Genomic DNA, 20,295 nt, shown 5'->3' on the forward strand with positions numbered 1-20,295 from the left:
CCCCTGGTCTCCACTCTTGCTGAAGTTTAGACTGACAAATAAGCCCTCTAGAAAAGCTACAGAAATCACAAATACGTTGACGGAATACTCTTCTGTTTTGCTGCAAATGCACTCGGGCTGGACAGGGCAGGACATTTTGCCATCCTCCCCACGTTCGGTCTGGGAGATGACGGTGCAGTGTGATGGGTCTCCCCTAGGGACAGTGGCAGCTGGGACTCCTCACCGGGAAAATGCGAAGGTCCCTTCTGACCATCGCAGACTAGCATTAGAGTCCTGTCCTAGGGGAGGGGAGGTCCCACGTGCCGGAAAAACAGGCAATTCGAGAAGCCATAGAATTTTAGAATGTTGACACTTTGGGTATATGACATTTTTGAGGGAGCACAAAAAGAAGGAAAAGGAACTCACATTTATTTTAGTGCTTCCAGTGTGCCAGGTGAGTTCATTTTTCACGTGAGAAAGTGGGGCCCAAGGTGAGTCCGTCAGTCACTTGCCCCAGGTCCCAGAGCAGCAGGTCCTTTGCAGAGTGAAAATCTGACTCAATAGCCAACAACTGCTCTTGGCTTCCTCCCTACCCCTGTTCTTTCCCCCCACTCTCCTCCTCCTCCTCTGCCCCCACCAGTCCCCCAGCACTGCCTGTCTTCCTGCATAGCCAGACGCTGACAGGGGTGGGGGTAGAGACCTAGGCCCCAGGCTGGCTCCAGGGCGAGGGTCTGGGGTGCGCACAGCAGAGGCGAGTTAAGCAGCAGGGGAAGGTGTGATCTGCCAGGTGTAGTGAACCTGAGGAGGCCACTCCAAGCCCAGGTTACGGTGAGATAAAAGCCAGGTTCAAGACTGGACCATAGGATGCCCACGAGCTCCAGATGCTCGGCCCACCTTCCATCCTACAGACCACAGCAGTGGAGAGAGGGTGGTGGCGACACGTGCAGAGAACCACATCTAAAACCAAGTCCCAGGTTTGTAGCCTGGTTTTAAACAAGGCCACACTCACACTATCCCAACCTGGTGGAAATAGCTTGTTTTTTAAGTAGAGATTATAGTTTCTTCCTCTGTTTTAGGGGAGAGAGAGGGCGTAACTCAGTAATTAGCCTGCTGGGCTCTGGAATCTGGCGGGCCAGAGTTCAGTGTTGCTGTCCATGAACTCTGTGACCTTGGGGAAGTTGGGGGAACCCCCTGAACCTCCATCTCTTCATATGTAAAATGGGCAAAATAATAGATATCCTTGCGTGTAAACGAGGCACAAGAAGAGAATCCACCTCTTAAGGTTGTTGAAAAGACCAGCAAATACTTGAAGGCCCCTCTTACAGTGTCCAGCAGATAAGCGGTCAGGAAACACCTGGTGGATTAATGAATGTTGATTGACTTACACAATGCTATGTTTAGGGCACGAGGCTAGGAACCAAAACCAGGCAGGAATTCTCATTCACTGCCTCTGGGAATGGAGGGATGAGCAAGATGTCCTGCCCTGTTGGAAAAACGGACGGGCATGGTGGCCGCGGTGTGCTGGCCGACAGTGTGGCCCTGCCATACAGAGAACGAGTCCTTGCAGTGATGGGAGAATGTCCAAGAAACTGAAGGGAAAGAAACCAGATCATAACCAAGTTAATGCTAAGTTCACTTCACAGAGCCTCATTCCCGTCGAGTATTCAGGCAGGATTTGGGACAGGAAGACATCCAGGTTGCAACAGAAATAAAGAGGTAGGCATGCCACTAACGGAAGTCTTCTGGTTTATGTCATTGTTTCAGATGCTAAAATGAAGGGGCCAGAAGTGACCCCATTGCAGACTCCAGTTCTTTCAAAGAATAATTTAGACAGCTACTTTATAACCGCTGAAGAATGCCTGAAGCAGTTCCCCCAGAGACTGAAGGAAGCCTTCCGGGTAAACTATGACCTATCTACTGTTTGGCTTATCTGGACACCTCCCCCCCACCATGCTCCCAGCCCTTCAACCATGCAGGCTGTCACTCCGGGAGCCCGTTATGTTCGGCTCATCATGGGACACACCACAGACTCAGGCTCACCCCTTCTCTCCTTCCTGGGGAGGGGGACTCGGCCTTAACTCTGCAATCCCCTCCCCTCCCTGAGGTCCTTCCCTGCTGCCACTTTGCTGGCTCTGCCTTCTGCCTCTCAAAGGCCTTGGAGAAATAAGGAGGGGATGGGGTGGGTAGGGTCTGGGCAACCTGAGTTACAGGGAATTTAGGATCCATTCATCCCTCATCTTCACACCACCCATTCACTCACCAGATGAGCATTATACACTTACGATAGGCTGGAATCTCTGCTAAAAGCTGGGGATGAAAGGTAGGAGCTCCATCCATTCTGAGACGCAGATGGTTCAGACACATGGGATTGCGGTTGTAGAGGGAGCTGTAGCCTGCTATGGAGGCACAGGAAAAACAGCCCATTAAGGAGGACTTCCTGGAGGAGGTGGCGCCTGAACCAAAGCCTAAACCCTCAGCATGTGCTGGCCAGAAAAAGGAAGGAGCAAACACTAAAAGAGGGAGCTTGCTCAAGGCAGGCGGCGGACAGGTCATGGGCTTCAGGGAAAAGCTCACTTATCGGTAGGATGGGTTGCATGTGGAAGCTGGAATGGATGACAGGAGAAATACACAGTAGCCATTGAAACACAGAGGCAGGCAAAGAACAACTTAACTGCTGTGGTGAGGAGTAAAAGGAGCAATCAAAGGGGGAAGATCAATTTAATAAGCCGACTGTATTAGCTATAGGGTGGAGGCCCCAGGGTGTGCAGGGGCACGTGGGCGAGGAGGGGGTGAGTCCAGAAGAGAAGGGTGGGGAGCAACCTGGGGGTGGAGCTAGCCCCCACGTGCTTCTGTGTTTCTGAAGCCTCTTCCCCGCACTGACTGACTGCCAATTGGAGATGCATTTTGGTTACCAAGCTCCCATTTAAAAATAAATGTATTTATGATGACTGTCTAGCTTGGATTTGCAGGATGGTTCTGACTTTGAACATTCTGTCCAGCCATCAGACCCTGCATCCTAATTCTTGGTTTGAAAAGCTGTGGTCCCCGTAAGTGTACGCAGAGAAGGGCTGGTCCTCAGTACTTGGTCTGAGTGAATGCCCAGCCCCGGGGAGCACAGAGCAGGCCGGGGTCAGGTAGAGGGTCGAGAGCCTGGTTTTCTGAAGAAGGAAGTCCTGGCTGAGGGCGAGAGGGCAGAAGGGGAGGCAGAGAGGCCCCGGGATCAAGCGTCCCCTCTGCGCCCGTCAGCAGAGGGCCGGAGTGGCCCAGAGGGGTCCCAGGACAGCACCCCTCTGCTGCCCTTACCCAGGGCACTAACTCACCCACTCTGTTGCAAGCCAGACCCCGTTTTCTGGCCTCTCCCTCCACCTGTCTCCTCTGCACACCTTTCCCGGTGGGGGGACTCAGTGGGGAGAGCCAAGCTCTGTGCTTGCACCACTGTTTTCCTACCTTTGGTCCCCATGCAGCTTGGTGACAGCGCACACATGTCCCGTATTTCCCAGTGATCTTTAGTTTAAATAATTACACAGTGAACTGATTCAATGAACACTCGCTGACACCCACTCTATCCTACCAAGAGTTTATAATCTAGTGGTTGAGACAAAGAAGTGAACCTCTAATTGCCAGAGTTTGCATGGTCTGTACTAGGATGCGGGTGACGTCTGGAGTCATTGCACATTTGCTTGTTGTCCTCACAGGTGGGCGTGGACGAGGCAAAGTGTGTGCCTTGATTTTTGAATGGGAAGGGACAGTCACTTTACTTACTTTATTGAGTTCCTATTCATGAGAAATTCTTGAATGTCTCTCCTCGTCAATAATGAAAAACCTGACTTGAATTAGTTTAAAATACAATCACAGCTGCTGCTGCTGTTGGCCCAGTAATTCTGTAGCCAAATGAGGCCATATCAGCACTCAGCTGGGGTCACAGCCACAGCTCAGGCCAAAAACCGTGAAGAGCTGAGGACATAATTCATCTTTTCTCCCTGACGGTGGTGAGGAAAGCAGGCCCAGAGAGCCCCTGGGTGACCCAGGGATACGACCTGACCACGGGTTCTCTGTTGGCCCCTGTGGGCTCCCTCAGCCCAGGGACAATGTCTCTGCAGGGTCAGGCATATGTCCATGGATTCAGGTTTATATTTTAAAACAATCAGGACCTACCCCTCCCCCCCACACACACACAAATGGGATCATTCTATACATATATTTCTCAACTTCATTTTTCACTTCATGGTCTGTCCTCGACATTGGACCTTGGGGGCTGGCCTCAGCATGTAGCCCTGATCAGAGCATCCCCTTTGCTGGTCCCCTTAGGACCGGCCTCAGTCCTGCCTGATTGGCCTGTGGGCCCCAGTACTGCACTGGCTGGGACTGCCTCTCCAGCTGCACCTTGACCCCTCTCCTCCTCACTTCACACTCCAGCCAGTGTTCTTCCTCACCTTCATGTCTTTGCACATTCTGTTCCTTTGCCTGGACTGCCAGTCCAACCCCTTTGATCAGTTAACTCCTACCCAAGCTCTGATCTTTCTTAAGTGCTCCGTGCTTCCCCTTGCCTTCAGAGCTGTGGGGAGATCGGCTGCCGTCCGTTCCCCTCCCAGCACAAGTGCACGTGGACTTGTAATCCTATGAGACATTAGGGCTGAGTTGTTCCTGAATCATCCACAGTAACTCAAACGGCCACCACAGTGCCTGCCATGTAATACGTGATCGATATGTATTTGTTGAATGAATAAAAGACCTCACATTCCATGCCAGGCAGTGAACTGGCAGGATTACCTATGTGGCCTCATTTGTTTAAATCCTTACCTACCCTATCAAGTAGGCATTAGCATCCCCATTTAGCAGCTGGAGAAACCAGGGGTCTAATATGGGGAGAAACTTACCCAAAGCCACATGTCTAGTAGAGGTTGCATCTGTGTGACTCCAATAAAATTAGGAGTCTTCATTCTGGGGAGCCAAAGACCGAGATGTGGGGAATGATGAAGGTTTTTATATTTGTGAAGATTATCAACGTGGGTTCCATGGCATGTGGACTGTCCCCATCATCCGGCAGTCCAGGCTGCCAGTGAGCACAGCTCTCACGCCTGACTTCTGGCACCTGCCACACTGACTTGCTGTCATTGGCTTGCAGCCTTTGTGCCCCGCTGGACTGTGAGAACTTTGCTGTCAGGGACCGTGTTGTAGTTGCAATGTGTGTCCGCCCAGCAGAGTGCTTGGCACGTAATAGGTGCTCAGGAAACACTTGCCCTCTCCAGACCCACCAGCTTCATTCCACAGGTGTTTATGGAGCACCGCTCTGAGCTGCAGATACAAGCAACAGATCAGAGCCCCAGTCACATGTTTACCTTCCAGAAAGGGAGCAGACAGTGAAGGCATAAGTCTCTAGTTTGTCAGGTGGTGACATGCTCTATGAAGAAAAGTAAGGCAGGGTGAGTGTCAGGGACCCATCAGGGTGCCGTTGTCCGGAGGGGGTCAGGAGATGCTCCCTGAGAGGTGACGTTGCAGTGGACACGCCAAAGGGTGCAGGTACTGTGGAGAATTCCCTGAGATGCCCAAGGCAGGCTTGGCACGTTCCCAGGACAGCAAGGGGGCAGAGGAGAGGAATGAGGGCAGAGGGGTCTCCGGGTATGGGGGCCGTAGCGGGACCTAGGACCCGACTGTGCGTGCGGCGGAGAGCCAGCGGGGTGAGCAGAGGTGCGGCGGGCACTGACCTGGGCTGTGCGAGAGGGCGGTGGCAACAGTGGGGGTGCCCCCAGCCCCTCGTGCGCTTCCTGTGGGGTCCGGGGAGCGGCGCTGGGACCGGGCGGCGCGCGCAAGGAAGACGGGCCGGGCTTGATGCCAAGGTCTGTGAAAAAAAGCCTGTCACCTCTGGATGTGGGAAAGCCGAGGAGGAGCAAGTTGAGGGCGGGGCTCGGAGGTCAGGGGCTTGACCTGGGGCTTGTTTGGTTTGACATCCAAGCGGAGATGCTCCAGAGCCCCTGCAGATGTGAGCTTGGAGGGTGTGGGAGGGCCTGGCGCTGGCGGTGTCGCGGGAATCGGCAGCAAAGAGGTGGCCTGCACCCCGAGCAAGTCCCCAGCGGTGGTGACACAGGTGCCTGCCTGCTGGATGGTGGTGCCCCTGAGAGGCAGGGGCAGCATTGGAAGTGGGTCTCCATACCATTCAGCGCAGTGACTGCACATAGGGGGTGCCGAGTGAATGCAGGAGTGAAGACAGATCTCTCCACAAAATCCCAAAACGTCTGAACTAGACACTTGAGTCACAGCGGGTCTCGCTTTGTTATAAATAAGGCAGATCCTGGGACATGCAGGTAGGACTGCAGCACCTCCAGAGTCACCAGACGAGCCTGCAGCTGGCAGGGGAGGGGGGGTGGGCTGCGTCAAGTACGGATGGAGACGAGGGGTGCTGGGGCCACATCGTCGACTCTTCAAGTCTGAGACACGGGAAGCGCATTCGGGGGAAGCACGGGCATTGGCTGAGACGGAGCCCATTCAGAGCCTGAGTGTCAGGCACTTGCTGTTCGACCTTGGGCAACGGTCATAGTAGCAGACAACATGTTAGGGCGCTTAGAAAACGTGCCAGGTGATTGGCATACATTAGCATATTCAACCCTCACCACCACCCCAGGAAGTAGGGACTTTCACCATTCCCGTTTTACAGATGAGAAAATGGAAGTGTGGCCAGGTTAAAGATCTTGCCTAAGGTTACCCCAAAATGAAGTAGCAGAGCTGGGATTTGAAATTAAACAGGAGGGCAGCACGGCCTCTAAATCACAAGTTCACTCCCAGCCTCCATCTCCTCATCTGCAGGATGGGGATGGCCGTGCCCTCGTGCAGCACCACCAACTGAGCAGGCGCACCCGAGCCACGTCCTGTGGGTACAGCAGGCAACCAGAGCTCAGCCAGGGCTGGTTCCTTGGCACGGTCCTCAAACACCGGGCCCTGGCCTCTGGGTGGCCCCTCGGGGGGCCATCCAGTACTGCACTCGTTGTCCTGTAGACAGAAGTCGCCAAACATCATGAACCCTCTGTAGAAACATGGAGATCTAGATGTTTCTCTGCCCCGGAAAGCTCCAGCATCCTCTTACTTCTGGTGCTGGAAGGAGCAGTACCATAAACAGAGGAGGGGAAAGATAAGCCCTTCTTGTCCCTTTTCCTGGACTCTTTGCATTAAAAGAGGGCACCGGAGAACATGGTTTATCATTTCTTGGGAAAAACGTCATGGCAAGGATATTCCTGGAGGAGTGAGAGCTCCCAAAAGCAGGAGTGGGAAGGCTGCCCCTTCCTCATTCTGGAGACGAGTCCGTCTGTGCGGGGTTGTAAGTGTGTTTTCGGTGGGGTTCAGAAGGAAGTGCTTTGACGTGTGCGTTTTGTTTTTAGGACCCCTACTCTGCCTTCTTTAAAATAGACACTGACAGGGATGGCGTAATCAACATGCATGATCTTCACAGATTGCTACTGCACTTACTGTTCAATCTTAAAGACGAAGACTTTGAGCGTTTCCTGGGCCTTCTTGGCTTGAGACTCAGCGTCACTCTAAATTATCGGGAATTTCGAAATCTGTGTGAGGAGAGAACATTCAAAACAGATGATGCGCCTCAAAGACTCATTAGGTAAGAGGGCAGTGTGGCTCAGCGCCTTTGCCCGCACCCAGTCCGGCGCTCCCACTGTGCCCACAGGGTTGGGGGGGAGCAGAATTGCCCCCGGGAGCAATTATTTTGTCTTTTTGGTGGTTCCAGAAAAATCACACAAGGAATATGCGATCAATGTAAAAAAGCTAGAAATTACAGGTGCAGATTAGAAGGTACAACCTCACCTAGCCACCCATAAGCATCATGTTGGCATTTCACCGTGAATCATGCCAGTCTTCTTTCAAGGCACACAAATACAGATACTTACATATTTTCTCTTATAAAGTGGGGGTCAGGTGTATATGCGTGTTGCTCAGCCTTCCAAGACCTCTTGGCACCCTGCCCTTTGTCCGATCTGTGCTGGGCCACTCCGGGGGGTGCACACTAACACTTGTCGAGAGAACACTCGTCCAGCTACTAACACATCAGCCCACGCAATCTGTGTGAATTGGGGAACCACGGAACCCCTTATGGTAATTGATGGAAACAGTATCATTTCAGGCTTTTCTTGTGAATGTAAACATATACATACACAGTTGACCCTTGGGGCGCCTGGGTGGCTCAGTTGGTTAAGCGACTGCTTTCGGCTCAGGTCATGATCCTGGAGTCCCTGGATCGAGTCCCGCATTGGGCTCCCTGCTCGGCAGGGAGTCTGCTTCTCCCTCTGACCCTCCCCTCTCTCATGTGCTCTCTCTCATTCTCTCTCTCTCAAATAAAAAAAAAAAGTCTTAAAAAAAAAACAAAAACACACAGTTGACCCTTGAGCAACACAGGATACTTCAACCCTGCAAGTTGACTTATATGTGGATTTTTTTAAATACATACAGTACAGTACTATAAACGTGTTTTCTCTTCCTTATGATTTTCTTTCTTTTTTAAGATTATTTATTTATTTGACAGACGGAGACAGTGAGAGAGGGAACACAAACAAGGGGAGTGGGTAAGGGAAAAGCAGGCTTCCCGCGGAGCAGGGAGCCCCATGCGGGGCTCGATCCCAGGACTCTGGGATCATGACCTGAGCCGAAGGCAGGCACATAATGACTGAGCCACCCAGGCGCCTCTGATTTTCTTTTTTTTTTAAGATTTTTTTTTTATTTGAGAGAGAGAGAGATGGAGAGAGCACGAGGAAGGGAGGGGCAGAGGGAGAAGCAGACTCCCCACTGAACTGGGAGCCTGATGTGGGGCTCGATCCCAGGACCCCAGGTTCATGACCCGAGCCAAAGGCAGGCACTTAACCCACTGAGCCATCCAGGTGCCCCTTCTTCCTTATGATTTTCTTAACGTTTTCTCTTCCCTGGCTTTATTGTGAGAATACAGCATATTTATACACGTAATATATACAATGTCGGCTAATCGATGGTGTTCTCTGTAAGGCTTCCAGTCAACAGTAAGCTATTAGTAGTTAATCTGGCGGGGGGCGGTCAGAACTTCTTTGGGGATTTTTGACTTGTGGGGGTTGGTGCTCCTAACCCCCTCACTGTTCAAGGATTGACTGAATATCTTTTTCTTTTTATAAATCTGGGGTCAGCTGTGCAACTGTCTGGGGAGATACAAGGACCCTTCCAGCTCTTTCCCAGGCAGTGTTCCACCCCCGGCCCCTGTCCACTCCATGCCAGCCTCCCTCCCGGTGAGGAGGGGAGTCTGCATGTCCAGCCCAACTGGAACTCCATTTGTGTCCTCCATTTCTCCCAGTGAGAGCATACGCCCCCTTAAGCAGTAACAACAATGCCAATACCATCTACCCCGTTGAGATCTGTTGAATGCCAACAAGCTTGAATGAAGAAGCCATTCAGCCACTCCTGGACCAATACTACTATTTTTGGAAGCACTACCATCCACTACGATAACGCAGAGATGTGTTTTCTGCATGATAGTAACATTCTCTAGGCTGTTCTGCCCTTGAGGTACCAGTGGCCTACTCCGTCCACCCGGCAAGGGAGCTCCCTGGAGTGGGGAGCCCTCAGGAGCGCCCATTGCTGGGCCAGATTGCATGATACTTGGCCAGGCTGCAGAAGCCCTCTGATACTGCTCTTTAGTTTTTCTCTCTGAATTCATTGGTTTTATTTTGCCTGTACTTTAAGAAAAGCCAGCCAGAAAGAAAACAACTGTAGTCTCTCTCTAAGTGAAATGATCATATAGCATGTGAATTGGACACCTGCTTCCAATTGCTCAAGTTCTGAGGAGTTTTAATATGAGACTTGATTGCTTAACATTAAAACAATACAAAAATATCCTTCCCAAAGAATTTTCTGGAGAATGTATGCAGAATGAACCTAGAAAATTTCAACCACAAAGCGCCATCTTCCCATTCAAATGACTCAGCCTTCTTATTTGTATGTATGCCTTCATTCAACAAATATTTACTGAGGGTCTGCTATGTGCTAGATGTTGCCCCGGGACGAGGTGATACAAAGATGAATAAGGTTCCTTTTGAAGGAGGTAATGGCCGTATATGAGACAGGTACAAAAATAAAGAGCTACACTGAAATGTAAGGTTGTCTGAAGTACCACAGAGATGGGAGCAGCTAAGCCTGCTTGAGGCGCACAGGAAAAGTGGGACATCTGAGTGGGATCTTGAGGTGAGAGTAGGAGTTTGTCAGGTGCAGACTCCAGACGGCGGTTCAAGGCCAGAGAGCGGCACTTACAAAATCTGCAGTGGGAATGTCGAGCACATTTGGGAAATGAGGAGAGGCTATGTGTGCAGAAGTGGCATGCACGGACGGTGGGGCATGGTAGGAGGGGAATCCTGGAGAGGCAGGGCCAGCTGAGAAGGGGCCAGAGAACCGAGCTGGGGAGTTCATCATTTACCAGTAGACAGGAGAGGGTTTTGTGCTATGGAGGGAGGGGGTCACATCGTGCTGCAGAAAGATCCTTCAGCAGCCCCAGAGTAGAGCATGGATGTAAAGGAGGAGAGCCTGCAGCCCAGGGAGACCCAGTGTGGCCTCCAACGGTCTGGGAGAGATAGTGCAGAGACCCCAACTAAGGCACTGCTTTAGAAATCCAGACCCTCCCATGGCCAGACCCCATGCCCATGCTTTGTGAAGACATATCCTTTAATACCCTCAAAGCGGGGGGCGGGGGGGAACTACTAGTTGACTTTCCAGATAAGGGACCCAGGTGATGGGTGGGGGGCCAAGATGTGAACCCAGGGTGCCGTTTGGAGGGGCCCCTTTCTCTGCCTAGAGATCTCACCCTCCTTCACCCGCCCACTACACCAGCCTCTCTTTCCTCCACCAGCCAAACCTCAGTGCCATCCCTTTCTGGAAGTCATCCCAACCTCTTGCTGGGGCACCTCTGCCTTCTGGGTCTTCTTCACTTGCCAATGACATTATCAAAACACAATACTTTTGAAAATTTTGAGGGTTGTAAATTGGTTGAAGAGAGTAAGGCCATCTTGTTTGATTCATAACTGCAAAACATTTTCATTTTTAGATGTATAAATACTAATTAAAATGATTGGTCCAATGACCTGTTTCATTTTTATATTATCTCTTCCCTTCCAGTCTCTTCCCTTGTTTAAGACACACCTGCCTGTCCATTTATCTACTGACAACCCACATCAAGTGCATTTCGGTGCATGTGTATCATAGACAATGAAACAACACTCTCACGTGTCCTTTTAGCAAAATTAGACGCTCCAGCTTCTTGTCACAAAATATTGTATGATCAGGTCCTTCCTGTTGGATGACTAGCTGAATTTAAAATACCAAATTTACCTTTTGTTCTTAGAAATATATCATTCACTTGTTAAGAGATTTGGCTTATATGATCAGTTTCACCATCATCACTGGAATCCAGAGTGTTCTGTCTGTGTGCACTCCTCTTCCAGTTCATCTGATCATTGGGAAACAGCTTCTTATCTCAGTTTTCTTCCCTCTGCCATTTGAGCATGAAATAAGCATTCTGAATTTCTCACTGTGTTCAATGAAAACTAACAGAAGACTACAAAGATGGTGTCGCTGTCTCCTTTTATACACTTCTTGAAAGATGCTGGTATGCTTTGGGCAGTGCAATCAGGAGACTGGGGATTGATTCATTTCAATATCATGTCCTCAGCTAGGCGATTCCCCTCATTTTTTGTTTTCTTATTGATGTTTTAGTCTCGTTTCTTAGGATAGTTGGAAACAATGAGTAATGATTGACCATTTCTTAGGATAATGAAATCAATCTAGTAAAATTGAAATCAAGATCACTAAGACCCCATATATATATATGAGAGTATATATATATCAGTGGACCCATGTGGTATTGCGATAGAATGAGTTTTATCTCATCAAGAAAATAAATACCTTTTTTGTTGTTCTTTGAAGGATCTCTAAGAAAAACTGAAAGTCATGAATGCCAGTTCCTTCCATTTTCTGGATCATATAGAATTGTTATTTCTTCCTTAAATATTTGATATAATTCACCAAAGAAGTGATCACGTCCTGGAGTTTCCTTTGTTGGAAATACTTGAACTATGAATCTAGTTAATTTAATAGTTAGATCACCCACGATTTCTCTTCCTTTTTGAATGAGTTTTTGCAATTTGTGTTTTTTCGGGTATCAGTCCATTTCATCTAAGCTGTTAAATTCATGGGAATAAAGTTCATTTTATTCCTCCTTTCTTATTCTTTTAATATTTGTGACGTCTTTAGCGATGTCCCTTCTTTCATTTCTGATATTGGTAGTTGGTGACTTCTCTCCTTTTTTCTTGATCTGGTTAGCTAAAGATTTATCATTTTATTGATATTTTCAAAGAACCACTTTTTTGCTTCATTAATTCTACTCTATTGTTTTTCTGTTTAAATTTTATTGATTTCTCTTCTTTATGATTTCCTGCTTTCTTCTTGCTTTGAGTATAGTTTGCTCTTCTTTTTTATTTTCTTAAGTTTGGAAACTCAGATTTTTTATTCAGGTTCTTTTTTAAGAGAAACTCTAAATGCTGTCAATTTCCTTATAGGCACAGAGTTGGCTACATTCTGCAGACTTGGATATGTTATGGTTTTAATTTTCATTCCGTTAAAAATATTATCTAATTTCCCTAGAGACTTTCTTTTGATCCACAATTATTTAAAAGTGTGTTTTTGTCAATTTCAAAAATATTTGCATGGTTTCCAACTATCTTTCTGTAATTGATTCCTAGTTTAATTCTGTTGTGGTCAGAATACATGCTTTGTATGATTTTATTTCTTTGACATTTGTTTATTTTATGACCCTAGAGATGGTCTGTGTTGGTATCCATGATTCCATGGATACTTGACAAGAATGTGTATTTGGCTCTTGTTGGGCAGAGTGTGCCAATGAGATCAAGTTGCTTAATAGTGTTCAGGTCTTCTGTGTTCTTGCTTATTTTCTATTTGTTCTATCAGTTACTAAGAGAGGAGTCTTGAAGTCTCCAAAAACAGTTATGCATTTGTCTATACCTCCTTCCAGGTCTATCCATTTATGCTTCATGCATTTTGATATCTGAGAAAAATAGCATATTTATACTTATCATTTCTGCCTCTCTTCCTGTATTTCTGAAGTTCTAAGTTTCTCTCTGCTATCATTTTCCTTCCTCTGAAGAACTTACTTCAGCAAGTCTTTTAGAGCATGTCTACTGGAGACAAATTGTCTTAGTCTTCCTTCACTGAGAAGATCTCTCTTGCTCCTTCATTCCCAACATGTATTTTTGCTAGGTATAGAATTCTGGGTTAACAGTTGTTTTCACAGCACTTTGCAACTATTATTCCATTGCTTTCAGGCCTCCATGGTTTGTGGTGAGAAGTCTGCAGTCATTCAGATGGTCTTGCACCCTACATAGCACCTGTCGTTTTCCTCAAGTTGCTTTTAAGACTTTTTGCTTTATGTTTGGTTTTGAGTAGTTTTAGTATGATGTGTTTGAGCATGACTTTCTATGTTTATCTTTTTTGGGGCTTACTGAACTTTTTGAATCTGTAAATTTGTGTTTTTCATCAAGTTTAGAAAGGTTCCAGCAATTATTTCCTCACATTTTAAAACTTTTCGGTACCAATCTCTCCCTCCTCCCCTTGTTATATCCAAATGACATGAATGTCAGACTTTTTGATTTTGTATCGCAAGTCCCTATATTAGTCCCTGGGGCTATATTATTCTCTCTTCTTTTTCTGTTGATCAAATTGGATTAATTCTATTCATCTGTCTTCAAGTTCACTGACTCACTCCTCTGTCATCTGCATTCTGTCAATCCATGAGCCAATCCAGTGAAAATTTTATTTCAGTTGTATTTTTCAGTTCTAAAGTTTCCATTTGGTATTTGTCTTCCCCCAGCCTTTTTTTTTTTTTTTTTAAGCTTCTATTTCTTGGCTCAGAACATCTGTCTTTCCACTTACTTCAAGGTCATTTACTCTTACTTCATGGTTATCATAGCTGCTTTAAAATATGATAATTTCAACATCTGGGTCATCTTGGATTTGGGTTTCTGTTGCCTTTTACCTTGAAAATTGTTGGGATTTTCCTGGTTCTTTGTATGCCAAGTGATTTTGGATTGTATCCTGGACACTTTTAATATTATATTATGATATTCTGGCCCTGTTAAAATCCTCAGTAGCATGTTGATTTGTTTTTTATTTATTTTTTTAAGCAGACAATCAATCCAGTTAGGTTCAGACTGTAAGTCCTGGCCTGCCTTCTGTGGTTTCCCTGTCAGTTTAATTTCAAGATCACTGCAGCACTAGCAGGCCAGCCCATGTGTACAGCACCCAGGGGCAAGTCTTCACTATGCAGCAGTCAAGTTCTCAAGGTTTCTGCTCTGCTGCTTTGGGCTAGTTTCACACATGTGCACAGCAGAGGTGAACCTGGGACTTCCTGTACAGATTTGGGCAGCCTATTTTCCAGATCGCTCCTCTCTATTTCTCCCCACACTCTACAGCCCCCAGAAAGGGCCTTCGTTTTTGGTCTTCTGACTGGAAACTAGGTTTTAGCCTACCTGTACTGTTATGTACTTCCTATGACTGGGTTTCCCCCCCCCCCCAGGGCAACATGGTGAGAGAAAAACAATAATGTGGATACCTTCCACATTCCTTGAACACAGAGCATGTCCTCTGGTGAAAGAGAAGAGTTGCAGTTTTAGGGACCTACCTGGCCACTACTACTACTGCTGGCCCTGTCACAAAAGTGCAGTTTTGTAACTGGGAGTCCTGGGATCAGGACCGGAAGGGTGAAAAGAGACAACACAGGCGTTCTACCCCCATACTCTTTGTACTTCAGGACCTTCCTTCCGAGTTCTTTGGTCAGAAGAACAGGCTTTCTTTCGGAGCTTTTTTAGTCCATGCCTGCTGCACAGTTCCAGAATCAGGACTGCCCTTAAGCCTAAGCTGGGAATATGGGTGGTAAAGAACCCACAAAACTCACACTCTATCAGTTATTCTTCAAGTTTTGATTTCCCTCTCCATCAGCCTCCTATTGTTTAATTTTTAGTGTTCTCGGGGTTACTTTTTGTATTCTGTCTAAAGTTTTTAGTTGTAATCAGTGGGGGACAGAGGATGGGAGTGTGCTTACTCCACCTTAACTGGGATCTTGACCTGCCTGGAGTGCTGGTCCCTGAGATCACACAGCTGCCTCTTTATCACTCATGCCTCAAAGAGCTGCTCCCTGGATTCTTAGATGAAGATTTCCCTCTCACCCATCTTCAGTATCTGAAGTTATCTGATTCATTCATTTTCCCATGTGTTTGCTGTAAGTTCCCGCCTGCAGTATGAGCTCCTTGAGGACGTCTGCTCTGTCCACATTGTTGTTCAGTGTGTTTGTAGGACCTAGAGCGGCACATGGTAAGAGTTCGTATATGTTTGTGTCTGACAGACTGGCTGATAGGAAGGCTGCATCTTCCTGACTATCAAGATCTAAAGAGTCAGGTAATAGGAGTGGAAATCAGTGACTTTTGGAAAAGGCCATAGAAAAACCTTCTGCTCTCTCTAGAGGAGATGGGTAGGTAAGATGGGACAGGGGAGAAATGGATGGAAAAACCTTAGGAGTCCCTGGTTTGAGCATGGACCCCTAAGAAAATAATCAAGACTTATGGCCTAGAAGAGATATTGGATTGGCGGGGGCTGTTTGGATTTGCATTTAGATAGATCAGTTTGGGTACATTGACTTTGCAGACATAGAACCTGCAACCTCCAGACCTCTGGGTGCAGGTTGGATTTAGAAGGAGCCTAAAGGTGAAGGCAGGGGAATATGCATCAATAGGACCTACAGTCCTATAAGCAGTATTTGTGAAAATGCAACATAATCCTACCAACCTTCCAAAGCCTTTAGTGGTGAACTACGGACAAAGGATGAGACTGGTTGACCTTCGGATCCCTTTCCACCCTTGAAATTCCATGATTCTGTGGAGTCCGGTAGGCAGTTGGAGAGAGATGGAAGGGAAAAACAGGTGACATTATAGCACTAGTGGTACAGATGGGTGGGTACAAGGCATCAGGGTGTGGTTGGGGACATTAGAAGGGATGACCTTTCAGAAGAGTAAATAAACTTCGGGATGGAAAGAGAGGAGTGGTCAAAGGTGGAGGGAGCCAGGTCGGGGCAGAAAATCACACTGACTGAAGGCACATTTGCCTGGCCCCAGGGTCGGTGTCCCCCTTCATTGTGTCATTTAAAGAGCAGCATGATGAAGACCACCAGAGAGGGGAGAGATTATTAACAGTGACACATGGAGCAGAAAGCCAGTAAAGACCCCTGGATTCGGCAATATACAAGTAATTGGTGAATTTAAAAACTGGGGTGAGGGCTCGATAAAGGGAGGTGTGCCTGCCATAGTTTACCCATGGACCCCCACAAGCTGGCATTTTCCAGGAGGGAAAATGAACCTGGGCCCATCCGCATTTGGTCCATTTGAATGGTAACTAAGGAAGAGGGAAGAGACCCCACCCAACCTGCCGCTGGTCCTCAGCACCCTGCCAACTGAGTAAATGCAAGAACTTGTGTTTGCCAAACTGTGGGAGTCACAGTTTATGTAATTCACAGTTGATGTAATTAAAATAAGGCCCTTTCTATGTGGCACACAGGTCCGTAGCCCAGTGTAGGTTTCTGGGATAATCACAGCCACCAACGAACTTGGTGACTAGCAGGTGCTGGGCACTGTAGATCATTGAGTAATTTGAGGAGTGGTCCCCGGGACAGCTGTCTGGGAGCACCAGCATTTCTTCGAAGGGACTGGAAGGAGAAGCCACACAGAGCGCTATTAGTACTGCTTGCTCTGTTGATTCTAGTTGCTGTGACCTGCCTTGCCGTCTGCTTGTGAAATGCGTGACAGAGTGGCGCTTCCAGGAGACTCTTGTCTGGTGGGCGGAAGCTGCAGGCTGCATTTCTCCAGCCCTTGCGCTGAGCCTGGCGCTGCACACTGGGGATGCCGCATTCGTTGAACTGAAACCGAAATGCTAAGTGGAAGGAGGACCCCTCAGTGCATAAAAACCAAAGGTGGCCCTCACCTCTGTGAAATGTAGTATTTGGGGACTCCTGGGTGGCTCCATCAGCTAAGCATCCAACTCTTGATCTCAGCTCAGGTCTTGATCCCCAGGGTCATGAGTTCAAGCCCTGCGTTGGGCCCCGTGCTGGACGTGGAAACTACTTTTTTTTTAAAAAAAATGTAATACTTAATGGATCTTTTCCCACAAAGAGGGGGTTAAAGGAGCACCAAACATGTAGCTTCCGATGGGAGCGAAAGCGGTAGTGAGAAAGGCGTCTGTGGCATCAGAAGCCTGAGTTTGAATGGCTCCCAGATACCGGCTGTGTGTGGTTTTGGCAAATTATTTAACCTCTCTAAACCACAGCTTCCTCTTTTGCAAAGTGGGATGGTAATGCCAGGATTGCGGGGAAAACTCAAGATCCTGCGAGTCACCTGACCAGCAGTGCTCAGCACCCACCGGTCCCTGAGTTCATGGCGGCCATCATTACCCCAGAACCCCTCGCAGTGCTGCCGACCCGAGTGTCACACACAGATGGTCGTGTTCAAAGCAGTCTTTCTTTGGGGATTACATAAACCTTTGACTTGCGTCGTGTGGGACACATAAATTCCTGCATTTTCTCAATTGGCAGCATATGGTGGTTGACTTTAGACTTTATTTCTTAGAGTCAGTTCATTTGCAGAAGCAGAAATAATACTTTTTTAAAGGGGCTACATGGTGCTTGTTTGCTGTCTGTCCCCCACACTGGCTTTCTTGGGTCCCATAAGGAGAAGTTTCTATGAGGGTCTGGATAGGCCTCGGTCAGATGTCCCTCTTATCCACTCTCAGGCAAGATGTGCTTCACCCGAGGGGTCCGTGAATAAGTGCGGGTTCCAAGTGGGGCCTCAGATGTGATCCTATTTCAGGAAACTGTTGGGGTGATGTGTGTACGGTCCGTTTTGCTGGAGGAATGTCTCGAGTGCTCTTGTATCTCCAGGGAGAATATTTCAGGTGCGGATCTGGGTGTGCAAAGCTCAGGTGCCCAGAAATGGAGTGAGAGGTGCCCCTAGGAGCAAAGCAATTCCAGAAGACTAAGTGGGGAAGGGTGTTATAGGTTTTCATACACCACCCCCTCCACAACTAGTGGAAGAATCCAGGGCACCTCAAATTGCTTCGGCCACAGCCCTCAGTGCCCCTTACCGTGGCCTCTCCCTGGTGGTAAGCACAAGGTGTTTTTTTAAAGTGTCTTCTGTGTCCATCACTGTGTGAGGAAATAAACAGAATTTTGATCATTTTACGTCCCATGAGCCCAACCTGTGCACATGAGCTGGGACTGAGTAAGCAGTCCTCCCCCGTTGTTCCTGAAGTCTGCGTTCCAGTCATTCGCATGTGTGAGTTCAGAAATAAAAGTTTTTAGCTGTTTTCTTCTAAAGATACTTACCATTCTATTGTGTTTTTGTCCCCTTCTGAGAATAAATGAGCCCTGTTTGTTTTGTGAGCTACAGAAAAAGTTGAACAGCATTTATCTGAAAATAAACAAGGACTTATAAAATTTAAGAAGACTTCCCTAACATACAGCTGGGGAAATAAGACTGTATTTTAAGAATTAAGTTAGACCAGATGTGAAATAACAGACTTTAGCGGTGTCTTTGAAATGAATGGGGATGGGGAATCCCTTGGGAGATTAATGAGTCCATTAAATTTAAACATGGTTATTTTTTTTTCTTTTAAGACCAAAACAGAAGGTCGCAGATTCAGAACTAGCTTGTGAACAGGCTCATCAGTATCTTGTTACCAAAGCAAAAACCAGATGGTCAGACTTATCTAAGGTAAGAAAATGATTATTTCCTTAAAAGGAAAGGAAATGTATTTCAGTGTTCCCAGATCGTTGGGATGATCAAGCTGTTTAGATCCAGTCTTTGTATACCCAATCCGTGACTCCTGCTATTCTTAAAATACTTTTTTCAAAATAAATTCTCACATTCAAGGTCAACTGATGTTTAGAAAAATGAGTAATTGTTGGAGTTACGTAGACAGAAATTCCTAGCTTTATCTCAGGTTTGATATAAATTTAAAATTTAAGTAAAAAGAAATGACACTGTCATGTTATTTGTACACAGTTCAAAATATGCATCTTTAAGTAGTATTTCTTCCTGCCTTCCAAAATTATAGGAAGCACATTTTGAAGGTGAATGCCCTCGACGGGCCGTCATGTACACTTATTTGGTGTCAAGGCAGGAACATAATCTAACGACAGCTGTACCCCCAGGACAGTAGAACCGAGCATGCAGGACTCGGTTCATCCAGAAGTCTGGAGTGTGGGATCCTCCTTTCATAATGTAGCAAGGACACAATAACTTCGCCTTAGGGAGTATCTTTAAGACTGCACTATGGAGGTATTTTCACGTTATTGTGAAGAAAGCCTCCACTTTGTTTCATTTGGTCGTTTTCTTTCTATGTTTGCCTCTCTTGGCCTGTGTGCAACGTGAAGTTCTGTCCTGTAAGTCCTGGGCCGCCCTGGGGCTGCCTCTCCCCCATCCTCTGTCTTCAGAGTTGACTGTGCAGCGGCCCAGGGTGCAAATCACACGGATCGAGTCCTCGAGCGCCCACTGGGCAGGGCTGGCCTTCCAGAGCCTTCCTCGGGAGTGCAGGGCCTGCTCTGGGCTGTGAGCTGCAGCCACACAGCATGCCAGCCGAGAGAGGGCAGAGCACACTGTGTGACACCATTCTCCATGCCCTGTCCTCGGCTTCTCTCGGCCCGCCTCTCCTCTCCCTGCTACCTCTGTCCCCTCTTCCTCCTGCCCCAATCACACCCCCTCCGCTGGCACTGTTCTCCGTGGGCCCAGGGGCTCCTGGGGCCACTTCCAGGCCCTTCCCAGCTGCGTCCTGCCCCGCTTCGATGTACGCAGCACATCTCTGGGCCGCGTGGGTTTGTGCCAGGGGTTCGGTGGTAGCGAAGGTCTCTCTGCTTCCACCTCTCAGCTCACTGACCAGGGCGGGGGCCGGTTAAGGAGCAAAGGCAGATAATTAACAAAGCAGGTGGGCGCTCTGGGGAAAATGAACAGACTGCTGGGGGGGTGACCAGAGGGCTGCGGAGGTCTTTGTTTCTGCCTTGTGACATCCATCCTTCCTGAAATGCTTCCTCCCCTGGCTCTACGACGGCTCTGTGGGGCCTTCTCTGCTCCCTGCCCAGGCCTGCCCCCGTCTGGGCTGGTGACCCCTCTCCGTCTCTGTGTTCACTGCTGCGAGCATGTCCTCTGCACTCGCCTGTCCACATCTTGATTCCCGTGGCCTCTCAAAGTCATCTTTATC

The 20,295-nt window shown here is 47.9% G+C and overlaps 1 protein-coding gene across 1 annotated transcript in view; it reads left to right on the top strand.

Moving 5' to 3' along the window:
• The window catches only part of EFCAB6 (EF-hand calcium binding domain 6), a 206,050-nt gene that overhangs the window by 118,168 nt on the left and 67,587 nt on the right, over positions 1-20,295 (top strand). Inside the window, exons 17-19 of the mRNA XM_021687790.1 lie at positions 1,744-1,877; positions 7,350-7,582; positions 18,716-18,812. Coding sequence (XP_021543465.1) covers positions 1,744-1,877; positions 7,350-7,582; positions 18,716-18,812 — 464 coding nt within the window. The remainder of the gene's footprint in view (positions 1-1,743; positions 1,878-7,349; positions 7,583-18,715; positions 18,813-20,295) is intronic.

Source organism: Neomonachus schauinslandi, chromosome 5 (assembly GCF_002201575.2).
Source record: "Neomonachus schauinslandi chromosome 5, ASM220157v2, whole genome shotgun sequence".
Lineage (NCBI taxonomy): Eukaryota > Metazoa > Chordata > Mammalia > Carnivora > Phocidae > Neomonachus > Neomonachus schauinslandi.